This window comes from Octodon degus, unplaced genomic scaffold, assembly GCF_000260255.1.
Source record: "Octodon degus isolate 3935 unplaced genomic scaffold, OctDeg1.0 scaffold00290, whole genome shotgun sequence".
Taxonomy (NCBI): domain Eukaryota; kingdom Metazoa; phylum Chordata; class Mammalia; order Rodentia; family Octodontidae; genus Octodon; species Octodon degus.
In genome coordinates this window covers 112,878-126,215 of record NW_004524866.1, presented here as the reverse complement: position 1 = coordinate 126,215, position 13,338 = coordinate 112,878, and the positions used below count along the sequence as shown (strand labels likewise).

The 13,338-nt window shown below is 38.9% G+C and overlaps 1 protein-coding gene and 1 pseudogene across 2 annotated transcripts in view; one reads left to right on the top strand and one right to left on the bottom strand.

Annotated features, from left to right (window-relative positions):
• Window positions 1–7,117, bottom strand: part of LOC101588214 (vomeronasal type-2 receptor 116-like) — an 8,746-nt gene extending 1,629 nt beyond the window's left edge. The window contains exons 1-6 of the mRNA XM_012512915.1: window positions 6,990–7,117; window positions 5,831–6,119; window positions 4,648–5,454; window positions 3,694–3,921; window positions 3,205–3,328; window positions 2,594–2,596 (exon numbers count right to left, since the gene is read on the bottom strand). Of these exons, the coding sequence (XP_012368369.1) occupies window positions 2,594–2,596; window positions 3,205–3,328; window positions 3,694–3,921; window positions 4,648–5,454; window positions 5,831–6,119; window positions 6,990–7,117 (1,579 nt within the window). The remainder of the gene's footprint in view (window positions 1–2,593; window positions 2,597–3,204; window positions 3,329–3,693; window positions 3,922–4,647; window positions 5,455–5,830; window positions 6,120–6,989) is intronic.
• Window positions 7,118–7,337: 220 nt separating this feature from the next.
• Window positions 7,338–8,508, top strand: LOC101585440 (annotated as a pseudogene). Its single transcript, XR_192903.3, has one exon. The product of XR_192903.3 is annotated as a non-POU domain-containing octamer-binding protein pseudogene (transcript).
• Window positions 8,509–13,338: the final 4,830 nt, after the last annotated feature.

Here is a 13,338-nt window from a genome sequence, read left to right as displayed (position 1 = left end):
GTGTTGGTTGTTGAAGCTCTACTACCGATTTGGTTTGAAACTGTCTCATTGCTATTTGTTTCTCAATAAAATTATGGGAAAAAATCATTCTGTCTTTACCAAGTAATAAAGGATCTACTTTAGTGAAGTGAAACATTTTTTGCTTCACTCATTGGATCCAAAAAATATTTATGATTCTCCAGATAATGAAAAATCAACATAATTTGCTAATTCCTAGGAAAATACATATACAAAATCATACTGAATGTCAAGTAATTATATTTTTAAGACTCTCCACCTATCAATGTGCTTTATGCAACCACTTACTTAATTTTTATTGTCAAATGGGTATTTTAAGAATGTAATTCTTGTGCCTTTCAAAACCATTGCAGGATATATCACTACATACTTAATGATTGTGAAATGTGGTAAAAATCAAATTTTGAAGTTGTATCTAGGAGTGCCCTATGACCCCGGTATGAAAATGAGATTTTGCTTGCTTGTAACAATCTTGTATTGTATAACCAGGAAAGTAAAGTATCAATTTATTCATTAACATGGATTTTATGCTTAAAACCTTAAATTATTCAAAATGCTATCATTCATGTTTCTCCCTCTCTAATATATTTTTGTGGGTTTTTTTTTCTTTCATTGCATTGAGCATGCTGTAGAGTGTCATGTCTTCCAGAAGTGTGCTACAGATATATCTTATTCTTGCATTCAAAAATAGTGCAGTGTGCTATAAGATATAATAAATACAATATTTAAAGGGCAGTTCAGGGGACCAGGGAGATGGCTCAGTGGAATAAGCGCTTCCCTGACAAGCTCAAGAGCCTGAGTTCAATCCCTGGTTATGGAAAAAAAAAAAAAAAAAAAAAAAAAAAAAAAAAAAAAAAAGCAGTTCAAAGCTATTGTGTTACTTCTTATGTGATGAAAGATATCTCCTTATTGTTTCTTTGTAAATCACAGAGTTGTGCAATGTTATTTTGTTGTCTTCATTTTTAGCCTTCTTTTTCCTTTCCAGGATTGACTGGATTTAATTATAGGCTATAATATAGCTTGCTCATGGTATACTGACCCAGAAACACATATCTGAATCAGAAATAGAAAATGTGAATTTAGTTTGCAAAGAAAAGTGCAAAGTGTACTTTGTTTCTCCTAAGTACATTTTTAGCTACCTGTAATAGTATTAATTCCTGCGTTAAGTGAATTGATTTTCCACCTTTTGTTTCCTAGGAAAGAATTTAATAGCAAAAGATTTTTGAATGCTTATAAATTTCACTGCTAATATTAATCAACAAAAATTTAGAGTGAAATATTACACTATGGGCTCCCATCTGTTAATAGAGATGGTGGTGTAGAGACAGTAATACTATGGAGATTTTTAATTTTTGTTAAGCCTATTTTGCTAAATTTTCCTGTGATTTTGTGGATTTCTAGGCTTAGATTAATGTGAAATTCCTTATGCTTTCATATGAAGTTTTTCTGCATAACTATACTAGTGGACAAATTTCTCCTGACCTTATACTAGCTTTGAATATTTCTTTCATCTTGATTAATGGTACTCAGTCATCAGATTTTTTTTTACCAGAATCTCATTTCATTGTGTTTATTTTTCTGTCTCGATTTCTTAACAATTCCTTTTGTACTGTATCAGCTTTCATTTTTCTTGTGTTTTACTTCCTCTACATTTATTACCACGTTTTGTAAACACTGCAAATGTAGAATTTCACATTTTTTGTATAAATAGAAAACAGCACAAAAGTATATGTAACACAGAATTCATACTTGTGCCACTAACACAAGTTAGTGTTAGCTTCAACACACAAGAGTTTCAATTGCATGCAGTCATAAATTTGCACTTTGATTGATTCTATACACAACATATGGTTGAGAATTATACAACCAAAGTCATATATGCATGATAGCATGAGCTGCACTGTTCGCTATGTGAACACACACAATGTTTTAAAAGGCCGTATTCCCATGCTTTATGGAGAATACATATGTATTTCAGAGAACATTTGAAATCACACTAATTATGTTTTGAAATCAAAACTTACATCAGGTTTCAAAGCAAAATAGAAAATATTCAGTAAGGAGATGGCTCCACCATGTCCTAATTTATAAAATGTTGTTTTTCTAAATTGATACTTACGGTATACAACAATCTTCAACACTAGACTTCTGTAAATTCTATGGAATTTGTTTCAGTCCTCTCCCTCATTTTTCTGTGTTTTAATAACATGGTATTTTTCTTTACAATACTTGAATGTTCCATGAGTGGGAAATGTGCCATTTTGGCTATTTATAAGAGTCCTAAAAGGATTTATATCCTCTTTTTATTCTGATTTAATACCAATGCTATCACTTCTATAAAATGCCATTAATGCCCTAATAAAATGTAGATATTATTACTTGTTAAATTCCTTATTCACTATGCATATTAGCGTTGCAGCTCTGTGGAAAAGATGCTATTTCATGCCATCGGCATTTTCTTCTATGCATTCTACAAGAACAGGAATTAAATACTAGGATTGTGCAACCTGTAAGCAGGTTGTAAATCAAAAACATGCTCCTATCAGCAGTAAATCAATTCAGTCTATCTGAGCACCTGCTCAGTGTGATGAAAAGCATCAGCCCCTGGAAAATGAAGTGTGCGTGACTTTGTCTTGACTGTAATCTTGCTGTAATTCTAAACATTGTAAAAAATTTTTATTAATCTTACTGCCTGTTAAACTTCATGATGGAGATGGAACTTGGAAGTTGTGGGGCAGAAGAAAGGGAAACCTTGAGGAAATAATGCTTTTAATGGGACTAAAAAACAAATCAGTGAAATCAGATGTGGTGGTGCATAACTGTTATCATAGAGACATAAAGGGCTGAGACATGTCGATTGATTTTTTGAGGCATTCTTGGGAAAATTGATGATATTCTGTTTAAAAAAGCAGAAAATAAGATGGCAGGAAATAGATCATTTATGGATCACACTTTGGTTCAATTCTTAGCAATGCAGAAAACAAGAATGGCATAAAAAAATTAGAGTGCATTTCAAAAGGGAAAATATGTATTCCAACAGGCAATAGCTCTCAATGTAACAACTAATTTGACCACTGAAGGAAGAGTTTTGACCTTTAGTGTCCTCTACAGCACTGTTACCATTTCCTGGATGAATGAAGTGACTAAATCATAGAACAAGAGTGTGTCCCCAGGACCCGCCCCTACCTGTGTCATTGGCGATCTCGTTGTCTGCACAAGGGGTGCAATCAAAACAGCAGGCAGCCTTTCCCTCCTGAGGACTTTTTCTAAATCCAGGATTGCAACTGTCACTGCAGACTGAGCGGGGAGTCTAAGAAAAAATATGTAATGGTAACTTCTTAGATATTTATTAACTTCTTCAGAGCTAAAGAGACAAACTTAATTTGTATACATGTATAAGGAAAATTATGTCATTGCATGAAAAATTTATTTTACAATATGAAACATACATTTACAAAAACACAATTAAGTAAGTGCATTTCTTTACCATTCGTCACAAAACTAATATACAATTTTCTTTCAAATTGAAATCTTACTCAATTTCCACATGTGACCATTGAAGTATCAAATTTCCACATGTGACCATTGAAGTATCAAAACTGGGGTCATGAACCCTATGAGAGCTTATTGCTTACTTGTGGTCAAGTAAGTGCGTCATGCTTGGGAACAACGTACTTCTGTGACTCCAATGGCCCAGTCTATATTATTCTCAGACAAAATCAATTTTTGGCCATGGGGAGCATGTGAAGAAAATGTTCCCAGTTTAACCTTAAGTCTCAGGCCATCTGGAAAATTCCAAAAATTGAGAATGTCAAAATCTGAATCCATTTTTCTTCTGTAATCCAAGTTCACCTTGTCTCCAGTAGGATTATTAAATTGGACAATCTTCAGAAATGGATGCAACTAAAAGAGACACATCATGCCATGTAAACCGGGCTCCAGGATAAAGACAGAATATATGGGTGGGGGAAAGTTCCTAAGTGTATTTAATTCTTTTTCTGAAAAACAGTTTTAACACACATATCTGTTAAATTGCAATCTATAAATGTTTAATGATAAAATGACACATTGGTCTACAAATATCAGTCAGTTTCAGGAAAACAAAAGCATATTCTGTGTAAGCCCATTTACACAAGGTAGGTGTACAGCTGGGTTAGGTGAAAATATCAGCAGTGAGTGCAAAGCTTTTCAAACCCCCAACTTCCCTTTTCCATCTGACTGTTCCCATGGCATTCACCAATAAAGTAGTTCATAAATATCTGAAGAGTTTGCAGAATTAGATGAAATTGAATTCTATGCACTATCAGATTTAATGCCATTTAGTTTTGCAAGTGACTACATGTTTCTCAAGGGTCACTTAAAAAAATCATGGAACAAGTTAATGTGGGTAAGTGGTTGACCTCTAATAGGCAGAAGCAAGGAGCTGGCCTCCTGTTTCCTTCTCCTTGCCAGTGGATATGAGATTGAGGGTCATTTAAAATCACCTCAACAATCTCTTCCTTAAAAAGAAGTGTAACACTCAAAGTCAGTATTTTCAAGAAATAGTTCTTATATCTAGGGTGAAGCACATAGAATAACTTAAGAGAGGCACCTTGATGACACTGCCTGCCATCCAAGAAAAGACATTACCTGCCAGGGGTGAAAAGTCATCACTTGTGTATTTCTCAAAGGTTGTCTTTGTAGTTCTTCAACAAGCATTTCATGGAAAGCATGGGCTACAGCATATGCAGCACTGTATATATTATAACTCTGATCACTGATGTCTGGGTCAAAACGATTTGGAGGCAACCGAGCTATAGAGGCATTAGGGGTACAGTTCTTCAAGGCACAGTCTGACTCAGAAAATGAGCAATCAAAATTCTTGTACCAGTACATAACAAGGTAAGTGTCTTCTGGGTATTTGAAAGGGGTAGCTTCCTGGACAAAAGTTTTGAATCCTGCAATCTCTTCATGATGGTGTGAAAAAACAAGGAGCCCATGGAATGAATCCAGTATGAAATCTCTCCCAGACAGGTCAGCATGCCATTGGGAATTTGTCACCCAGATTTTCCATGTCACTAAGCTCTGAACGATATTGTAATTCACCTCATCTGAAGTATAAGTGTCATAGTAAATGACCACCACATTGGCAGATGATGTATCTGTGGTCAGGATTTCATGATTTTTTACTGCTGAGACAAAAGACACAGCCACAGTTGACACCATTTTCACAAAGGCCACACAGATTCTGTTCCTGTCCATCTCAGCTCTTACATCTGAGAGAAACTGAAGACCCTTCTGGCCTTCTGTGATGAGCAGGCCCACCCAGGTCCAGTGGAAGTGGAGCATCAAGGACACCATGGCAAGGGCCAGAAATGTGTCTTTTGGGGCCATTTGATGGAGAGAAGGATGCTGGCCAGTGTCCATCAGCGTAGGATCAAATGAGCTGAAGGTAACCTAAAAGGAAGGAAATCTGGGTGATGCACTGAAGTGTGGATGGAAAGCGCAATAGCAGTCCCAAGTGTGCTGAGAGACATCTCCACATTGTAGGAAATGCACATTCTTCCCATCCCTCTACACATTTCCCTCAGGAGATTTTCACAAAGTGAATGAGTGTATTTAGACCCTGGAAACATACTTCTTTCCTCATTTCCTTCCTCTATGATAACAAAAGAAAATAAATTGTGTGAAAGCCACTAAGCCTCTGTGTATGGACTCCAGTACACTACACACTTTCAAAGAGCCTCATCCTTGCTCATTTTTAACCCTCTAGTTTCCAGCTAAGTGAACCTCCCTCATGTTGTTCCATCAATCCTGTCTGAACAACATTCACCTGTGGAAATCTGTAGAGCTCCAGCAATGGTCCAATCTGAGCTGAGGTCCTCCATGGCATTTCTGTCAGTACTACTGCACATTTGCTTTCTCTTCTACACGTGTAATTAGGAATCTCATGTTGTCCTGTGAGCAAAATGAAGGAATTCTCTAGTATCCTCCAATGACTGTAAATGAAATTGTGGAACTCATAGCCCAGAGTAATGTTGGGCAGAAGATGAGGATTCCCGTTGATCTCTTCTATGGCAAAAGTGAAGGCCAGGTAGTTCTGGTAGTTGTTGGTTGTAAGCCTGCATAGAGAGCAGAGGTCCATAGGGAAAGGCTCAGTCTTACCTTCCAGTCTAGTTTAATACCTTTTATGTGTGGACGTTTGTGTTCTTTCCACACACATGTATAATTAAAACTGAGTATGTATGTGATGATGTTGGAACGCTGACTTTTAATAACATACTAGGAAGTAGATGAGTAATGGGACTGAATTTCCCATGAAGGAAATTGGTGGATTTCCAAGATTCTCAGCAGAGTTCCTTCATTACTATATTTGTTGTACAGTTAGCCTGACCTTACTGTAAATGATTACAAGAATATTCTGTATGGCATCGCACAATATAGGTCTTTGCAATTGTGATATTTTTATATACCATCACTGTTTGCAAGTAGAAAAGATGTATTTATTGAGGAATACAGAATATTCAGTCTTCCTTGCATCCATTTCTGTTTAATTGCTTTTTTAGCAAAAAAAATATATATTTCTTTAATATTATTACTTAAGTACATCTCAAGCAAAATTGCTCTCTGTTCTCATTCATGAGAGGAAAGACTGTGGTGTAGGATACATTAATCCTCTTAATTTAACTATATGGTAATACAAATATATTGTAGCACATAACACCTAATGTCTAAATATACATGTAATTTTATTTGATAACAAAAGATAAAATCAAAAATCAAACTGAAATTTTTCAGATAAAAACTTAGATTTCGCTATGAATACAGCAGAGGGGCTGAGCTGATAGCTCAGTGCTTTCAGCACTTGCCTGGCAAACACAAGGTCTTGCATTCAAACCCCAAGAACAAAAACCAAAACCAAACAAAAATAAAGAATAGAACGGGCGCGCTCTTTTCTCAGGACGGTGGAGCCTGGGTAGCGTCACCGTTACTCTGCGGAGATGACTGTTGATATTGGCAAAGTCGAAGTTAGGACTGGAGGCACTTTGCTGTCTTCAATCAAGTTGAGGGTATAAAAATGCAGAGCAATAAGACCTTTAACTTGGAGAAGCAGAACCATACTTCAGCTGCTGGTGATGCTGAAGCACCATCAGCATCATCACCAGCAGCAGCAGCAGCAGCAACAGCAGCAGCAGCCGCTGCCACCAATACCTGCAAATGGGCAGCAAGCCAGTAGCCAAAATGAAGGTTTGACTATTGACCTGAAGAATTTTAGGAAACCAGGAGAGAAGACATTTACCCAATGTAGCCGCCTTTTTATGGGCAATCTTCCCCCTGATATCCCTGAGGAGGAAATGAGGAAACTATTTGAGAAATATGGGAAAGCAGGAGAACTTTTCATTCATAAGGATAAAGGCTTTGGCTTTATCCACTTGGAAACACGAACCCTTGCAGAGACTGCCAAAGTGGAGCTGGATAATATGCCTCTCCGTGGAAGGCGACTGCACATGCGCTTTGCCTGCCATAGTGCATCCCTTACAGTCCGAAACCTTCCTCAGTACGTGTCCAACGAACTACTGGAAGAAACATTTTCTGTGTTTGGCCAGGTGGAAAGGGCTGTAGTCATTGTGGATGATCGAGGAAAACCCTCAGGAAAAGGCATTTTTGAGTTCTCAGGGAAGCCAGCTGCACGGAAAGCTCTGGACAGATGCAGTGAAGGGTCTTTCCTACTAACCACATTTCCTCGGCCTGTGACTGTGGAGCCTATGGACCAGTTAGATGACGAAGAAGGACTTCCAGAAAAGCTTGTTATAAAGAACCAGCAATTTCACAAGGAGCGAGAGCAGCCACCTCGATTTGCACAGCCTGGCTCGTTTGAGTATGAATACGCCATGCGTTGGAAGGCACTTATTGAGATGGAGAAGCAGCAGCAGGATCAGGTGGACCGCAACATCAAGGAAGGCCGTGAGAAGCTGGAGATGGAGATGGAGGCTGCTCGCCACGAGCACCAGGTCATGCTGATGAGGCAGGATTTGATGAGACGCCAAGAAGAACTTCGAAGAATGGAAGAACTGCATAACCAAGAGGTCCAAAAACGAAAGCAACTGGAGCTCAGGCAGGAAGAGGAGCGTAGGCGCCATGAAGAAGAAATGCGGCGACAACAAGAAGAGATGATGCAGCGACAGCAGAAAGGATTCAAGGGAACCTTCCCTGATGCACGAGAGCAAGAGATACGGATGGGCCAGATGGCTATGGGAGGTACTATGGGCATAAACAACAGAGGCGCCATGCCCCCTGCTCCTGTGCCAGCTGGTACCCCAGCTCCTCCAGGACCTGCCACTATGATGCCCGACGGAATCTTGGGATTGACGCCACCAACAAGTGAACGCTTCGGCCAGGCCACTACGATGGAAGGAATTGGGGCAATTGGTGGAACCCCTCTGGCTTTCAACCGTGCAGCTCCTGGAGCTGAATTTGCTCCAAAGAAACGTCGCCGATACTAATAAAGTTGCAGTGTCTAGTTTCCTGAAAAGCTTAAAAGAAGAAATCCTTTTGGACTAGCCAGAATTCTACCTTAAAAAAGTGTTAGGAATTCTTCCCAGTAGTTAGGTCTTCCCTACCTGTACTACTCTAAGGGAGTATGCTGAGGGCAGAGGGCAAGGGAGGGGTGATACTTAACAAATTCTGTGTGGTTTGTTTAATCGGTTCTGTGTGACGCATTCCTGAAATTTCAAATATAATGAATTGTTGAAGGCTTAGGGAACCATGACAGGATGATTCCTTAGAGTCCCATTGATTTTGAGCATTCCGGGTTTTTTTGTCCATCGTGTTTTATTTGCTTTCTACACCCCTCACGCCCAGAGACACTGCCACATATGCCACAAAAAAACCAAACGTCTCCCAGTGACCTTAGCCCCATTGCTCCATTTGCTCCCAGGTGAGAATTCAGGCAAATGTCCTCAGGCCCAGACAGCATATGTACGGTTCTGTTATATCCCATATATTACCCTTTCATGTACTAAAGACATCTTCTCTTTAGAGATTTTCATTTTAGTATATCTTTAAAAAAAAATCTTGTGTTAACTTGCCTCCATGTTTTCCTTGGGAAAGGATATCCCAGAAATGACATTTTTTGTGTTTATGATGTTGCTGTTCACAGCTTTTCTTGATAGGCCTAGTACAATCTTGGGAATAGGGTTGCTGTATGCTGAAGGTCCAACAGTAGCTCTTAGCCTTGCCTATCTTAGGTAGTTATGCTGTGCATTTTTTATTGGTGTACCATGTTTGATTTATTCCTGATACCTTAAATTTGGAGTTTTTCTGAGAAATGGAGCAGTAATACAGCATCAACTTATTAAAGTACATTTTAAGCCTTTAAAAAAAAAAAAAAGAATACAGCGTGCACAGAGCAGATGGATGAGGGGCAGGGATACAAGTTCGGCCTCCTTACTGGGATTCATGGCACAGACAATTGCTCCACTTCTGAGATATTTCTGTAAAGAAAACTGACCCGAATTTTGAAAAATGCCATCTCCTTTGAATGGTTTGGAATGAAGCTTCTTGCAGAAGCTGTGTATCAAGACCATTTTCATTGAAAAAGTGGCCACAACAAGATTTCTTTGTTAACTTCAGAATTATGCAGCGTTGTTCTGGAGCTTCTACACTTTACAATAGTCATCAAGTTAGCAGAAAAAAAATTGAAAAGCAGGCATTGTTTGCTCATTAGGCATAAGATTATTCCCCTATAAAAAGAAATTTCTTGTGTGAACAACAATCAAAAACTAAGTAAAAGAGAGTGTTATAGTTTGTGTCTAGTTGTTCCCCCAAAGCCTCATGTAAGTCATAGGGCAGACACAGCTCAAGGAGCAGCCAGTGATTTGAGGGGTGGGGCCAGAGGTCCAGGGTGGGCCAAGGGGCGGGGCCAGAGGTCCAGGGTGGGGTCAAGGGGCGGGGCCAGATGGGCGGGGCCAAGGAGGGGTGGGGCCAAGGGCAGAGCCAGAGGACCAGGGTGGGGTCAAGGGGTGGGGCCAGAGGGCCAGGGTAGGGTCAAGGGGCGGAGCCAGAGGGCCAGGGCGGGGTCAAGGGTGAGGCATGAACCCATAAACTAGCAGCATGCACTGTGGCTCTGAAGGCCTTTGGCCTCTCTTAGAGGTGTGGAGCCCATCATGCTGGACACGGCAGCACCCCAGCCTCTCCTCCAGACCCTGTAGCGTGGGGTGGCTGTATCTGTGATTGAAACTGCCTTGTGCAGAGCGGAGATATTGGTAGAAGACAGAGGCTGACCCTCCTTCCTGAGCAAATAAGTCCATGTAATTCAGGCTGTTTTGAACTTTGAAACTTCCAGTAAATGTCAGCTAAATAAACCTTTCCTTCCCTCATTTTGAGTGTCAAGTATTTGTCTCAGCAATGAGAGAAGAGTAAATAAGATGGAGAATAACACAAAGATTTCCAATGTAATATTGGTAAGTGACAGTTCTGAGAGAAATATGTATACTATAGTAAGAGCCTCCACAAAACTTAGACATTTTTATAATCCCTAAAATTCTAGGAAAGTGAGAAAAGGAAAAACGATGTATTTCATAAAGGTAATATTTTAAAAACTATCAAAGTTTCCATTACTGAAAAAAATAAAAGATATAATTTTTATATCAATTGGAAATATTACACTAGCCCTCTGAAATCTGTAAAAGCGGTGAGATTTTCAGAATTTAACAGAAGCATGCTATTTACAGAAAAAACAACTAAAGATATAGATGCATTAATGGGAAAAATTATAGAAAAGTAGCATCTATCAACTGTCTGTCAATTACCTGTCTCTAATAAAATTTGAGTAGAAATTCACTGAATATTAAATTATTCATATTGAAGAACAAACTCTTATGAAAATTGAAATTAAGCGAGTGCACAAATATATCCGCTAGGTACTAAGTACTTTTTTAAATATAAGAGCAATGAGCAGCACAACTATATTCTTTTTTACGTATTTCGTACAGGGTCTAGATGGCCTCATTACACAGATCAGACACAAAGTGATCCTCAGGTTTTCAGCCTCACAAGCACCAGGGTTATAGGCTCACACCACAACCCCCAGTCTCAGTCTCTGTCTCAGCATGCCCCTGGGGGAATGGTGGGGGGGCAGCACAACATGCTGAGGCTCAAACTCTAGTCCTTGCATCTGCCTAATCAAGAACTGTAAACCTCTGAGCTATCTGACTGGCCCACAATATATTTTCAATATAATACAGATGTTAATATTATGCAATGCATTCCAAATAGGAACAAGAAACAGGCAAATGATGGGTTTTATTTTCCTACCCAAGAAGCTCATTATCTATTTCTGGGTATGTGCTATTTATATAAAAATATGTATGGGGCCAGCAACAAAGCTCAGCAGACTAAAGCACCTGCTTAGACAAGTTTATTCAAGCACATGGACCTGGGCTCAAACCACATGCTGTGACAGCACCACATTCAGGGTGGGCTGAGTCAGCCGTAATCCCAGTTTAGTTGCCCAGGTCTGTAATCCCAGCAATGGGGAGGTTGAAAATAGGAGGACCACTATGATTCTGATCTGTGTAGTGATACCCTGCTACAAACAAATACGTTGTATATGTATGTGTTTTTATCAATGTGCTTAATGCTCAAATTTGACTCCGGTTCTTATTAGTGAGTTAATTTGAGTGACAATTCAGAACTATTTTTGAGTATTTGGTTTAGAGAATTCTGCTCTAAATTTAAACCCTGTGAGAGGATTAATTAAATGTCACTTATTAAAAATCATGAGAATGATTTTGTTTCAGGACATAAATCTCATTATATGCACTAACATGTGGTTTGTATGCGGAGGGATATTCTGAGTGGTGGATGGGAAGTGTGCATTTAGAGCTCACCAGAAGCTTGGAGGGGAATCATGAGGGAGTCCAACAAATCCTTCCAGAAAGGATCCTGAAGGAGACAGCCCAGTGTAATCAGAAGGCATCTGAGTATAGTGGAGAATGAGAAACTGGCCAGATATCGGGCATTATGAGATTTCAAGAATAGTTCAAGGCTGTAAGATGTTTCTATTCCTAGGAGGAAAGAATGACATATCTGCTCTCCTACTGTCATGTTCTGTCCCCACATATGCCCAGATTGTCAGGCTGCTGTGGAAGGGGGCTCTGCTCTAGGCCTACACACTGAGCTCTGTCCATGACTGAAAAGAAAGCACTTGCCCAGACTGATGCAGCCCCCAGGAACAAGAGTTTCGGAACCCAGGCGAGAATTTGGATTCCTGCTAAAATGAGAAAGAAAAATGATACAACTTTTAGAAAATAAAAATGTTTATACATAAGCAATTTATATATTTTGTATCATCTTCATAAGAAAAGTCTAATTTTAATACTTTAAAGGATCATATTGCTCAGACATAAAATCGCAGCTGTCACAATATTTGTACTGTAGCCTTGATAACACCGCGGCTTTTCAGCACATAAATATAAATACAAAGTTGCATTACTCTCTTTTTGCTTTTTTCTCAGCATATTTTACTTACATATTACTATATATTAATAATTATTATGCCTACGTAATTCTTAGCCTTTCAACCTATTATAATTCATTTCTTACCAATGTTCCAAACTTTTTTCTTAGATTTTATTTTTTGCATAATTTTATTGAGAAACAAATAGCAATGAGACAGTTTGAAATCAAACTGGTAGGACAGTTTCAATAACTAACACATTTCATACTCTCTTCCTAGTGGTTATTTGTTGTACAAGATGTGGACATGATATTCTATTTACAAACACCGTTAGAACAAATCCCTGTATCCATTAAGAGAATGTAACTGTCTATCTATCCTAACCATTTTGAATACACAGACACAAAATGGTCATTCAACTGTATCCCCTTTTTTTGTTTAGTTCTGTCATTTAAATATTATAGGGGTGTGAACTCGCAAAATATTACAAAATAGTCCAGTAGTCCATAATAGTATTGAGTCTTCCGCTTGTCGGGCAATGTCAGAAATTGCTGACCTGAGTCCCCTACAGCTCAACATAACAGCGTGGTTTTACTTCTTATATTTTGTTTTTATACTTTTCTGCTGGATGTTTAAGACCAAGATAAAGCAAGACCTATGTACAAGAGTTGTAGCTTTTGGATCTGATAAGGTCAGTCAAATCCCCTCAGAATTTATCCTGAGACCCTGTACCTCAAAATTGCTAATTATTTCTTATTGTCATTTCAGGAGGGAAATAGATGTGTCATGCTTAGAGGAATGCTCTCAGCTTAAAGCTAACAGATGTTGAACAGTAGGGGTGGAGACATAGCTCAGCTGCACAAGCACCAGCCTGGCGAGCG